We start from the raw sequence: 15,000 nt of genomic DNA, 5'->3' as shown, positions 1-15,000 counted from the left end.
TACTTTCTTAACTGAAATAAGTTTAGATAAAACTAAATGTATCTGAGCTTTCTCATCTTAAGAGGCAAGAGCTGTGGAATATTAGGGTGGTTCTTCATCCTGCCTCTTGGGTTTTAATTTATTTTTGTTTATTTTTTATGGAATTGTGTTCATAAAAATGTGTCCAACTGCAATTTTGATCATTAGATACCTGTATTAGCAAAATGAATTTGGACTATAACAGCTCTTGTGGGAGTAAAGCATATGTGAGCATTATCTTGATTCTTGAAAATCTTTATACATTTTCATTAATGTTAGGGAGAAGATGGTTCCCCAGGCACTGGGACAGAAGGATTCCCTGGCTTCCAGGTAAAATTTTGTTTGCCTTGGGTTAAACTGCAGCGCCCTTATATCAAATTTTAAACGTGTTGCTTGATGATAGATTCTTGTTTGCTTGAGTCTTCTAGCTTCTTGCATCATCTTAGTAGATGATGTTCACCTCTGAGTGTTAGATTTAACATTTGACAAGTTTGAAATTTTATGAAAGCCTGAGTATTTCCTATAAAAATCCTTAGAGAATAATAATTTAAATGAGCATTTTTTTCTCCTCAGGGTTATCCAGGACGTAGAGGAGAACAAGGATTAGAAGTAAGTCTTCAATTATGTTTTTCAAATACCATGATTCTAGTAGAAAAATTAATTTGTAAAGCCCTATCCATATTTACAATGCTGTGCAAAAGTCTTAGACATCTTCTGACTATTAGGTGTTAGAATGCTACTTTGCTACTTTTGTGCCATGAAACACTTCTGTTTTTAAGGAGTATATGAAATTTACTAAAATGTCTCCATTAGCCTTAATTAAACTGAAACATAACTATCCTAAGTAAACAGTGCATGAACAGCCAATATAACATGAACTTTCATTATTTGAGCTATTCCATCACATTTAACACATTCTACAAATCAATCAGTCAAGATTTTACTGTTATCTTAAATTAAATTGATTAAAATTTCAGAAGAAATTGCTATACAATTTTGTTTCTTTGAAAAAAATTATCATTTGCAGTGAGATTTATACAATTGTTGGATAGAAGACAACGTCATAAAGAATGAGAAAATAAAAAGTAGCGTATTACAATACAGTATAATGCTGACAATGCAAATTGTTTTAGAGTCTGTTACAGCATTGTATGTTCAGATATAATAGTAGTATAAAGAAATCATAGACTCACAGATACAGTCTAATTCTTCCAAAGTGAACCTTTTCATTTTTAGTTTGACTTGTCCTTGATCCTGACAAATATCCTCAACTAAACTAAAATTTTAAGGGGCTTATGATAGCATAATACAATTTTTTATGTCGTTTTATCTTTAATTGCAGATCAGGCATTTAAAAAAGTAAATTGGACATTCGTATTTGACACATAGAAAAAAATGGTTTGAGGAAATCAACAATAACATTGGATAAAAATATTATACAGTTTACCTAAGGCTACAATATCTACCAATGGCACAATATCACAAAGCTTCACACTATACAGAGAGATCAGACAACCCTAATTTCTCCATCATTATTTGCATTATTTATTGAACCCTTGGCCACTGCAATAAACCAAAATGAAAATAATAATTGCTTACACTTATACAGCGGTTTTCTGGACACTCCACTCAAAGCGCTCTACAGGTAACGGGGACTCCCCTCCACCACCACCAATGTGTAGCACCACAGAGAGTCAGGACCTCAGTTTTACACCTCATTCAAAAGGATGGCACCTTTTTACAGTAGTGTTCCTGTATCCTGTGTCACTATACTGGAGCATTAGGACCCACTCAGACTGCAGGGGGAGCACCCCCTACTGGCACCCTTAACACCTCTTCCAGCAGCAACCTTAGTTTTTACCAGGAGGTCTCCCATCCAGGTACTGACCAGGCTCACACCTGCTTAGCTTCAGTGGGTTGCCAGTTAGTTGCAGGGTGATATGGTTGCTGGCAGATATAATTGCTGCTGGCACAATATTACCAGTATTAAAATAAATGATACAAAACATAAAATCAGCCTTAATGTACATGATGTATTACTGTACTTTCAAAACCCAACTAAAGCAGTGCCAGGTATCACTAAACCTATCAGTCGTTACTCAAGTATATGTAATTATTCTATCAATTGGAATAAACGTGTAATGTTACTCCTGTGTGGGAATGACTGAAATGCTACAGCTCAAAATCCCATGCTTTCAATTAAAGCAACATCACATAACTAGGCAAAAATATCTACACCAACTTAGCTATATTGTTTAAATTCAATTTCATCTCACTCTTGAAAACAATCAAGGATGATTTAAACTGCTGGATGAATTTACCTCTTTCAATCACTGGAATTATTGCCACAGTCAGGATGGCAATACTACCCAAAATTAATTACCTGTTCATAAGGATTACAATTCAACTCACAGCCAATTGGTTTAACACACTCAGCTCTATCATAACAAAGTTTTATTGGAAAAGAATAAAAGCTATCAACCCCACACAAACTAAGCTTATGGACACCTTAAGGCCCTTGATTGCCTTCATTGCTGTCTGTCAACCCATATCCAACCAAATGGTTGAATTCCTACCAGGACAATAAAATATGGACAAGCTGAATGCAGGGAAGTATCTATCAGAGATTTACCATTTTAAGTAAAAATTGTTAACCACCACAACTGTTAAAAATTGGTACAACTGACAGCCAGCTAGAGAATTAATATAAAAAGATCAAAGATTTCATCATATCCCCTTATGAAAATTCACCAATATGTCTTCAGTCCATTGAAACAAAAGGGCATTATGCATTTGCAACATTGTTCAGAAAATCACATTCTTTATTTTTCAAAAGTTGGTCCAGAGATACGGTACTGAGGGAAAACAATATCTATAATATTTTCAACTTAAAATTAAGATCAAAGCAAAAATTGATATAGATAGCAACACACTCCAATCTCCTCCACTTATCGAAAAAAATTGTAATGAATTTAAACTGTATAAACTCTAAACTAACATTAAGTCAACTGTCTTTTTGAAAACATTCCTCTCTGCAATAAATCTGCAAAAATACATTTAATATAATTACCAATACTGATACACACAATGTACGGTAATTACTATGAGTAATGTTATTACATCCATGCCATCTGGCTTTGCCCAGAAGTTCAGCAGTTATCTTTTGAATTAAGCATCCCTCTATTCCCTTCTCTATCTTTGCTGGGCGATCTTTCGGCATTCTACTACCCAGACAAAAATGCTGCACCTAAACTCTGCCCTAATCGTCGCTAAGAAAACAATATTTCTGTACTGGAAAAACAGAGACCAACTATCCATTTTCCAATGGTTAAATATATTAATAGAACATACTGTATGTGATATATGTGCATGGAAAGAAACACACCCTACATAAAAATCAAACTGGAAAATTTGATTCTCTAAATCTGCTGGTGAACTAATGACTTCCATACCATAAGCATACACACTGAAACCACATACATATTATATACACATAAACACCATGATGTAAATCTTTATCCTGTTTATTCATTTCCATGTGGCCCTTGCTGTATACCTATCTCTTTGTCTCTCTAGCACCCCTAATTAATAAGTCATCTATTTCTCAATATCCTCTTTGTTACCTCCAGTTTGTCTGTAGGAAAGAGAAGAAAAGGAGCTATTTTATTCCAAAAGCCATCAGTGAGACATTATATACATTCTGTGTAGAAAACTTAAAATGAATTAGCTAATTAGCTCATCTGCTGAACTGTTATAAGGAAAAAATCAGCAATGTGAAAGTAAAGCCTCTTATTATATTTAATGGAAAACTAAATAAAGGGTAATACTTTTATACCCATTTTTGTATTTTCCCAGACCACACATCAGTCTAGACTACAGTCTAACTTTGTTTCGTTTTTACTCTCATTTAAGCATGACTGGGAGAGTACTGACCTTAGATATGAAAAAAGAATAATGTAGAGAGAAGACCTATCCTCTAGAGGTTACTGTTTATCCAATTAAATCAGCCACTGGGTAGGAAGGCAGAAAAGTGCCCCAACAGCTTTTGTTGAAAACTTGTTAAGATAATCCTTTCCAAACTTAGCAGTCATCTTCCCTGAGAGAGTAAAACAAAATGGCTGTCTGAATTACAGTACTTTTTCTTAGAAAATCACAACGTATTTATTTAGAAATACTTGATGGAATTACAAATTGTACAGGTTTCATTAATGGGGCAAGCTCTGAGAGATAAAAGTCAGTTGCAGATGTGGCTAGGAATCATCGCTTGGGCACTTACATTAAAAATTAAAGATATGTCATTTCTCTTTTAATCAGGATGGATCCCTGACCCATTTCTTGATTGAATGTTTTGAAAAATAGTTTCAGTCTTATCTACACATCGCAGATATCATCAGACTTTTCCTTAAACCAGAAGAATCTACTGACCTATTTTTAAAAATCTAACCACTGCTATTGTAAAACAGTTTAGGCAATCAAACTGGCAAACATGATCAAGACTACCATCTGACCTACTTTTTTTCACTTGAAAAAACAAGTAGGGACCAGGGACAACAGAATTAAAAATATGAGAAAAGATTAAAGATCTTGTATGAATCTTGAGCTACTTTTTCTTCTCGGTTTTCAAACTGCTCCTCTTAAACTACAGACTTCACTACAGAATTAACTCCAGGCTTCACAGGAAACTTCTGGGACATTATCCAAATGTGCAGAACTCAAGTCCTGGGGGCAATAGTCCAGCAGGTCTTTTATAGCTTCAACACCTAAATAAGTAGGAAAAGGTGGTGCATTGAAAGTTAAACCAATAATTAAGTCAATTAGATAGAAAATGTAAGTTTATTTCACACCTATTTTTCTTGTTTTTAGCCAAGCACACTGTTAGAGAGATTAGGTAGAAATACAACTACAGACACTACAGACAACTTGGATAGGAATTTTGTACTGCAGTCCAAACTACACCAAGAAGGCCAACTACATTTTCTACTCAAATTTAAGTTTAAAAAAATATTTTGCTGAATAGAAGATAGCCATCTTACCTGATCTATTCCATTCGTGAATAAGTCAACCTGCGTGCCTCTCTAAAACTCTCGTGGTTTGAAAGAAATATAATTACATGTACATCTAGTTCCAGTTTTTAGTATATGAACAATTATTCATGTTAGACTGCTTGATAAAACCTTCATTGCCTGTTTATTATGAGGATATTTAAGCGTTCCAAACCCAAGAGGATTGTTCAGCTATTTCTAGAACTCAGTAGGTCATCCGGAAATTGTTAAACCACAACAAAGTTCGAAGTATCAGATCAGACATCGTTATTTGTTTATTTTTTCTCAGGGTCCAAAGGGCTACCCTGGACCAAAAGGAGATGAAGGAGAGCCAGGAGTCCCCGGTGAAGATGTGAGTCATGAATTAAATTGTTCTTTAGTTTATTTTGACTCACTTAGTTTAAATGACTCATCGTTGGGTTCTAAATACACTTATTCATAAAATGAAATTTTCCCACAAAGTTTAAATATTAGAAGTAAGCAAAATCTATTTTTATTCACTGTTTTATCCACTGTATAAGGTAAGTGTCCATTAGTAATGCAATACTCTTAGCTCATGGAGTTGTGTATGTTGTGTTTCCATGGGAATAAGAGAAACTGGATCACTGAAAGGAAGAGGAGGGCCTTCTCTCTTACACAAGGAATTTTGAGAATGTCCTTTTTCCTCCTTTTTACACAGCCTGCTCAAAAGTTTGATTAGATAGGGTAGTTCAGACATCTTTCTATGCTACCATTTTCAGCTAATATTGTTTGTCACTGTTTGTGCTATATCTTATGCAATAATATCTTAATTTAGAGTAATGATCTTGAACATTTCTGGTGAAAGAGGTTTTTTTTATCCTTAGTTAAAAATATTGACTTATACACTATAAAAACAAACAGAAAAAAGACCTCAATAAGAAAAAGCTTTTCTGAGGCACTTTGATCTGAATCTGAAAAAGAAGGCAGAAATTTATTTTTTTTTAAATACTAAAAATTAATGCTAGACTTGGATTGCAACACAGCTTAGTATTTACTGTTCGTAATGCTTTGTGTTCAAGTTAACAGTTATTAGTATAATGAAGATATAAGTTGTGAACTACTTTTTTGATTGATTTCATGATAGAAAATGTAAGTTTATTTTACACATATGATTGTAGTTTTTAGCCAAGGACACTCTCATTGTCTTTATTGTATTGTTTTAAAACAGTTTTACTGAATAATGTTACAGTACATACAACTAATTTCAGCAAAATGAAACTTTATATAAGCAATTGAAACTAGGGCACCATGAGGTATTCTTTTTAAATAGGTTGTGTACTGGATTTAAAACCTTATAACTTATTCTCAATAAACATTGATTTACTCCATTGAAGTGTGATCAGCTTTACTTCAGCTCGTTCAGTTTTCAATTTATAATGTTTAAACCAAGATTTTAATTTATTTCAGTCAGTTGATTTTCTGTGAAATGCATTATGCATTCAGCAGGCAGATGAAAAGTTCACTCTTGCTATTTTTTTATAATTCCAAAAGGCTTGTTTTGCGCCAATAGGCCCTGAAGCCTTTAATTGTTACCATACGTTTAATACCCATCAGTTTCTGATTTAAACAATGCTGCAGGGTTTTAAATGAAGAATATTCTGTGAAACAAATACAGTACCATATGTGAAAGAAAATCCCAGGTTTTACATTTGTTTTTAGAGTTTTCCTGTCTTTCCCTATTTTATATTCATGTTAGTGAAACACACAATATGGAGTCATAGTCTTAAATATAAGCAGCCACAAGATGAAAATAAGATGCATGCAACATTCTAATCAAGGGCAATTTAAAAATATCTTCAGTGAAGCAGTAGACTGCGATTTGTGCCTTATTCATTCGATTCCATGTCATTCCCTGCAGCCTTGATATCTCATATGGCTTTGGAAAGCATTACAAATTTATTAGTGAGTGAAGGAGGTGTGTATAGTAATATAGCTATATTAGTAAATATAAACAAATCAATCACATTGTAGGTTTAGATTTTGAAAGTTCAACTTATCCCTTTTTTACCACCAAAACCTTTGATAATTAATGCTATCCAAGAGTTTACTGATTAGAGCTTGTGGCTGGTAAGTTTATGGGCCTGAATCATGGGTAGAGCACTGCTATTGTAATCTTGAGGAAGATTTCACTCAAAATGTTCCTGTAAAACAACCTGATGAATAAATGGGTACAGTCAAGACCATCATTATAAATCAGAATTGTATTTTTTTCTTTGTTAGTCTGATTAAGTAGTTTAAATAAAAAAGTAATTTTTAATATTACATTTTCAAACTGAAGGAATGATGGATACAAAATTAGAATCTTTTGTCAACATGATGTTTTTTCTCATTTAGATTCCCCCTCAGTTTAATGCCTTGGCTGAGGAGAGGTCTAGATGGCATCAACTACTTATTCCCTGTGGCCTAGCATCAGTGTACAGATGAGCACCCTCAGAGTATGATATGAGACAGAAAGTAAAGAGCAACCTAAATGTAATTAGAAAATGTATGGATTGTTTATAAAGAGTGGAAGTGAAGAGGAAGTGGCAGTGAAGATTTTAGTGAAGTTTAGAAATTGAGCAGTGCAGACATAATCGAGTTGAATACTGATGTGCCTGATGATTAATAAAAGTTGAGAGTGAAGAGTTGATGAAACGATGTAGTGACTTATGTGAGTAGAGCCAAGTAAAGAACAGTGTAGAAGGAGAAGTATTGTGCTGTCTTCCCAGAGAGGGGAATATTGTAGAAGTCAAGATAGGCCACTTAAAACATAAAAAAACAATGTGACACCCCGGTAGTTTCAGAATTGTGATGACGTGTAGGATATCAGGACAAGGATGATTTTTTATGACATTGGAGGGAGCAGCTTCAGCATGCATAGGTGGCAAAGTTCATACTGAAAGGGCAAGAAAAGAAACACTACCTTTCAGCTGTGGAGCCTTCTTCAGGTGTGATCACTTACATGATTTTTGATCATTTATAATTCTAATTTATACTACCAACACTCTAACAGTCTAACAGACATGAAATAGTTGCTGACAGTTAAATTATATACTTTACAGTACAACCAACTTCCTGCTAGACTTCCCTCTGCAATCATTGTTGTTGAATCTTACTGATAAATGGCGATATTCATTATTTAAATATGATTGTAATGTACCTGTCATTTGGTGTGTGCTGCACACCTGTTACCAGTTTTTTTACCAGTGTATTTCATGGTCCAGTGACCATGAAATACAGACAGAACATTTTTTAACATGCAAAACATCCCCTTAGTTTTAATTCTGATGTGTGACAAAAGATGTGTAATGGTACATGATTTCATTAAATAATATGTTACTGTATTTTGTTGCCTCTCAATATATTTTGGCCAATATGTACTGCATGTTCCATTATATACATAAACAGTGTGTATAGTTATAAAGTTTCAAAGACAACTAGTATCATCAATCACACATCATGTCAATTGTACTTGTGTATGAAAATCTGGTCCTGGAAGATCTGGCTCAGTCAGAATTTTACCTATGTTCAGTAATTTAGCTCTGATTGGTGGACCATTTAGCAAACCAGAAAACAAGTTTACAATTTTAGAAAACTAAAGACTTTTTGGATAAAGAAATAAAATAGGATTTGATTAGCTTTGCAAACTTTCCTATTATTTGAATCACAGTATGGATCTGTGTGAGAAACATCTAGCTTAAGTAGTCTAATTATAAAAAAACATGAACACTTTCTTTTGTCCTATTCCTTTGGGGCAGTTTCTAGATGTTAGCTAACATACTGAAGAAATGCTTCATATGGTTTATATCCAGACACTGCTTTGATCTTTGTTTGGCAATGGCCGCAGTCATTTAACAGATGTTATGAAAGATTGTACACCCCCAGATTTTCAGTCTGAAGTCAACCATGGAGTCTCAAAAAGAGGCAAGATTGGAGCTTAAAGAGATACTTTAGATAAAAAAGGCATGGCACAGTTTCACACATTGGCTTGTAAATATCATAAATATAATATAAAGCTAAAGTATAATTTGCTTCTCTGATTTAAGACCTCAATAGAAACAGAGAACTTGAAAAATGCACCAAGTTGAGAGAAAATCAGCAGCTGCTTAGTATGAGATAGAACTTGCTGAATTTTAACAAGAAATGAGAAATATGGAAATTGTGTGCTATTAATTTTTTGTGCCTTTAAAGTTTGCATATACATTGCATTTCACAAAAAATTTGAGACCCTTGGTTTATAAAGGTTTTCACAATTTATTCCTATAAAGCTTGCAGTCATGGCACTCTGAAGTAGCAATTCATATTTGTTCTATAAACAGCCATGCAAAACAAGTAACAAAATGATGTCAATAGATAATTAATGTGAAAGAAAATTGAAAAATCACAATTGCTATCTATGTGCAATTATAGTAGTTCTCATGATTTCAGAATAAAAACACTTGTATCTGTGACAGTCCATGCTTTCAAAGTAAGTCAAGGATAAAGTTATTGAAAAGCATAGATCAGGATAAGAAGAAATAGATACCTGCTTATATCAAGATGGCTGCTAAACTGCTTATTTCTGATCTGTAACACTCCATTCTATTTTGATTACACTTCATTAGAAACATGGATATTTACTGCCAGTTTTTGAAATGAGGGGCCACACACACTCTCAGCAGAGGTATATTACTGTTCCACTCACATGTACTGTATGCCAAGGGTGGCCAGTAACTTGAAAATAAATTCAAATGGTTGTTCATTAGTGCTTGCCAGGGTTTAAGCAAAGATATGGAACAGTGGAGCCTTTTCAGAGAAACAGTTCCAAAAGTACTGATGTCTTGCCTTTGGGAAGGAATGGTACAATAAATTTCAAAATCTAAAACCTAACAATCAAAATAAATAGATGTCAAAATGTTAAAGCCTTCATCTTCTCTCTATTTTGTAGATGGTACATCAAGACAAAGTCAACAAGATGTTCTTTTTAATCACAGCTTAGTTGGTGTCTTATTCATTTTTGTAGGAGAAAAAAAAATCAGTGGCTGCTGCAATGAAGGGTAAAAGTTTTGGCTACCTTTCGTCTTACTAAATATCTTCAAAACCAAAAAAAATCTTATTTTATAAACATAATACTTTTTTACCCTTGAATAGAATCATTTTATTACAAAATGAATGCATTTCCCTTAACCCCAATTCAATTGTTTGGTCAAACTCTGACACTGATGAAACTGCTTATCTATGCGCAGAAATCCCCCCAAAAGAATCCCCAAAACACAGACACAGACTGCTAACATTTAGCTTAATGTTAGAACTAGACCAGACGGTTTGGCTGCTGTTTTGCTGGAACCATGCAGAACTTGCGTGTACCTAACGAAAATGTTAGGTCAGCTAGCAGTAGTTGCAGGACCAGCTACTCTAGCTTGGATTGGAATTCTGTGGTGGGCAGCAAAAGGCTCTGGGAAAACAGAAGAGCAGGCTGGTACTATAATGCTGACAAGAGCTTTTGCTTGCAAAATACAGCTTCATGAAGAGCAGAAGGCCTATACATGACCAATTGGACGCCAGTTGAAAGGAAAGATAAACTGTGATGGCAGCCCTTCACTGCAGCTGCCTAGGCACAGATGAGGACAGCATGGGGGTGAACAATTAAGCCTCCATAAAAAACATATGTAAGCTAGGGGTATAGGTGAGGTGGGTTCTACTTTCGACCCAGAAACGGGCAAACAAGGGGAGGGAGGAGAACCAAGCTGGTTAGATCTTTACACAAGATGCAAGAAGTAACTGTAATCTACAGTATTTTGAGTTTGTGATATTCTGATTTATAAGGTCATTTGCATAAATACCTGTTGAACAGCCATTCTTGCACTATGAACTGATGTACATTGCTGTTACACAATATTCTAGCATATATGTAATTGTGCAGAAACAAACAGCTAAGGTTACGTAAATTCATGAATGTAATAGATATTATTTAAATAAAATTTGTTATTTAATTTAAATATACAATTTAGTATTTAAAAAAATCACAAATAGTGGTCATTGAAACATCAGTGGTTTGAAAGAAAAATTCTGATATGTCCCCAGTACAAATGGAGATGCAGTATTTTGAAATTACTGTATACTGGGCAGCTGTTAGTCAATTGTGGAGCATCTGTGGTGCATGCATTTGGTTTTTGGTAGCAGCCTTGGGCTTAAGAGATAGTGAATGTAAAGTGAATTCAAGTAAACACTGTGTGCTGAAACTGTATTATTCAAATAAAAAGTCTCACCAAACTGTAAAGGGTTTTGGTGCTCTCTAAGCTTTTTTTGCGCTTTGCAAAGTTCTCCTGAAAAAATATGTCCTTGTCACTAGCTGCTATGAAAAATCAAATGAAATGTACTGCAATCGAGTAGTGACTGCCCATCTCATTGAAGCATTTCGCACTGTTGTGTGAAACTATTGTACTTCACCATTTGTATTGGGGCTGCACTGTATCTGATATTACACTCAGAAAAATCAGAAGAACATTTTTTAATTCAAATTCATTAGATATCTACAATGCATTACATAGGATGAACTTGGTTTAAACAGCCAGCAGAATGTCCTGGTTAAGGACACAGCACATGCACTCATACCAAGGAGCTAATAGGTTGAAGGGAGAACAGGCAGAAAATATAAACTCTGCAGAGACAGTCACATGTGAGCTAATTCATGAAGCAGTTTTAACTAGTTCAAGGTTTTCCCCAGATTAAATTAACCTGATAAATTTACTTTAGGATAACTCCACTTTCACAAAGGCAAACCCTGTTTTAAATTATCCAGTTAAAGCTATTCCTGCATAAACAATGTGAATAACTGTGCATTTGCACTGTACTTAGTACACAAGCTTTGAATCTTTCATCCACACCAGCAAAACCACAGCAAAGGAAAATGCATCTTAATCCAGTGACCATGAAATACAGCTCATTATGAAAAACCTGCCCACACTCAAGATCCAGTGTTTTTCTCATATCTGTGCTCAGGTTTGTAATGCTAAGTAGAGTAACAGGGTTTCAGGCAACTGTATTCCCAGTATCAAATTTTCCCTTTAGATATAAATGACTTGACGAAAACTAAGTACAAACTCTTTTCATCTCTATTTTGGTTTCCTTCTATCATTTAGATTGTATAATTAGCATTAAGACAAAATCTAAATTATATTAATATGTCTGTAAACCTAAAAAAAAAACTATCACATTCACAACAGACTATATAATAAAGTAATTTTTTATACATTTGGTTAACTGAGTAATCTTGGTTTCTGAAATATCCCCAGAGTGTTATACTTTATGTATTATATACTAAAGACACTAGACATGCTCCTTTATACTGATTAATTTGCACAAAGGGGAGTATGAACATATTTTTTGAAAATGCAACTTTACATTTACTTTACAGCGATATTATTGCATACTATATATTTCAACATATATTAGTATATACTGTATATAGAATATTAGGGCAATATTATTTACTCAATAATTATTGCATTTACTTTAAATCTAATCTTTTTTTCTCTGGTGCTAATAGGCTTCCATTGAGTCCTGCAGATCCAACCCTTATTTTGAGTACTAGCTCTGAGATGGGAGGGCAAAAACAAAAGACAAATATTTAAAATACCTTTGGATTTTGTGAATGACATTTACATGTATTAATTACATTTCTAAAATAATTAAATTATATGTTTTTTAAGGGTTTATTTAAAATGGAAAAGTACCAAGAAAAGCATGTACTGTACTGGAATTCTTAATGTGGCACCAAATGAGTCAAATAATTGCATACCAAAAGCTACATTTCACGAAGTCCCACACAGGTTGAAAAATTCTGTGAAAATGAAAGATAGCCATACTGTACATTAACTAGAGTATTACCACTGTTTATGTACAGTGCTTTCATATACATGCAATGTTTTACACCATTGTTTTGCAAGCCATCATTAAAATAAAATTAACTGTTTCAGTGGTGCTTACCTCATAGGATAACGGCAATTTGCAATATTAGCAATTTCAGATGTTTAGTATAGTTACTCCATGAAATTTTTTGTTTTCTGAGAATTTCTATAAAACCAGGCAAATTAAGAAATTGATCACCAATGCAGTCTCTGTTCATGGCATGTAATGCCTTTTTAGAAAAAACAAATACTGTACAGTATTGTACAGTACACAAAAATACTGTACTATACTCTTCATTTTAAAACAGTAGCTAGTCTTTTTTATGTTTATATGACATATAAAATATGTTTTCCAGACTTGTGATTATTAGACTAAACAAAGTTGCTATTTCAGTAACAGCTAATGCAACACCATTGCCACCCATTGATCTGTTTTGATCAGTGAAAGGCTGATTGCAGCACATTGGGCAAAACAGTGGTTTGTCACAGTTTGCTTAACATGAGATTTCATACACATTCTAGATGGCTTCATCTGTCTTTTTTTTCCTCTGTAGAGTTAAGCAAGCCAATTAAACACTATCTTATAATTGGGAATCTAACATTAATAGTTCTTTATTTATTTTGGAAGGCCCACACACAAAGTGATACATTACAGATTATATCAGTCACCTGACTGATTGTTGTGCTGACTGAATTATGCAAAAACTTTAAACTGTATCCTACCATTATTTGGTATTTAATATTGGGAACTCGATCTATAAGTACAGTGGTCTAAAAGCTGATATAATCTTTTTCATATTATCTTTCAGAATAATATCCCTGGACCTCCAGGTGCAAATGGACCAAAGGGCCACAGAGGACCCGAGGGGAATCCTGTAAGTAATCTGAGTATATCTGGTATTCAGAGTTTCAGTTGTCCTTTTCACATGAACTGCTATTAGCAGCACACACAAGAGATAACTTAAAAAGAAACCAAGAAATGGAAGCAGTGATTCTGGAAATAAATGCACAATTGCCTCACATTTTTTACACATCTAGAGACTTGAGTTTAAATAGCTCGTGGCACTTTCCTAGAGGTTTCACTCTTTCTGATGTCCTTTATATTGGCTCAAGAAATACCCACTAAAAGAGTTCCTATTAATGTTATGTCTGGAGAACGATGTTACTCTTGCAGCTTTAAGTATCATGATACAATCCTCATGTCCTCCTCATGTCCTCCTAATGTCCTTAAGGGCATAGTCCATAGTAACATCTTGAAAGTGAGTTAAACTATTATGCTGAACAATGAAAAGAAAAATTATAATTTACATTTTTAGAAAAAGTGATGTATAAGACAGCATTTTAATAAACCCTTCTTCTTGCTCTTTAAGAGTAAACTTGATGTGTTAAGCATTTTGACCACTCTGGATATTAGAATAAGAATTGATTGAATTTTAAAAGATGAAATCGTGTAAAACCTATGGTCATATATTGCCAAGTTCTATTTTTAAAATAAAAATTATATGCAGACATCCCTCGTTTTATACCCGTGATTCATATCTAGAAACCTCTTTGTGATCTGAAAATTCCTAAATTGAAAATGAAACTACCATTACTTTACCTGTAAAAGCCTCTGACTGGATCCCAAGCTCCCTACAAAATGTTGCACAATAATTAGATAGATACTTTTATTGATCTTTTAAGGGAAATTGCAGTTCAACAGCAGCTTAACACATACAACACAGCAACAGTGTAACGAATGATACAATAATAATAAGACAATACATACAATACAATCACTTCAGTGAGGAGTGCACTAAGAAGAGTTACTCACAGTCCAGAACACACAAAGAACAAACAAGAACAGAACAGTACACAAAAGTTGTATTGCACAATATAAATATAAATGTATTGCACAAGTCCCTGGCATATATTGCACAAAAACAGTTGTAAATGGGAAAAAGAAAAAGAACAGATGTAGCAGTTTACTGTTCAGTCCAGAGACAGGTCACTGTCAATGTTGCCTCTGCCCAGACGCAAAGTGGATGTGTTGTACACTCTTATTGCAGAAG

At 34.0% G+C, this 15,000-nt stretch overlaps 1 protein-coding gene across 1 annotated transcript in view; it reads left to right on the top strand.

Annotated features, from left to right (window-relative positions):
- The window catches only part of col6a1 (collagen, type VI, alpha 1), a 65,728-nt gene that overhangs the window by 38,685 nt on the left and 12,043 nt on the right, over positions 1-15,000 (top strand). The window contains exons 23-26 of the mRNA XM_088607292.1: positions 298-348; positions 592-627; positions 5,350-5,412; positions 13,759-13,824. Of these exons, the coding sequence (XP_088463418.1) occupies positions 298-348; positions 592-627; positions 5,350-5,412; positions 13,759-13,824 (216 nt within the window). The remainder of the gene's footprint in view (positions 1-297; positions 349-591; positions 628-5,349; positions 5,413-13,758; positions 13,825-15,000) is intronic.

This window comes from Lepisosteus platostomus, chromosome 14 (genome assembly GCF_059453375.1).
Source record: "Lepisosteus platostomus isolate fLepPlt1 chromosome 14, fLepPlt1.hap1, whole genome shotgun sequence".
In the NCBI taxonomy this organism is placed as follows: Eukaryota; Metazoa; Chordata; class Actinopteri; order Semionotiformes; family Lepisosteidae; genus Lepisosteus; species Lepisosteus platostomus.
The sequence above is the reverse complement of the archived record's forward strand: the minus strand, read 5'-3'. Positions and strand labels throughout refer to the sequence as shown.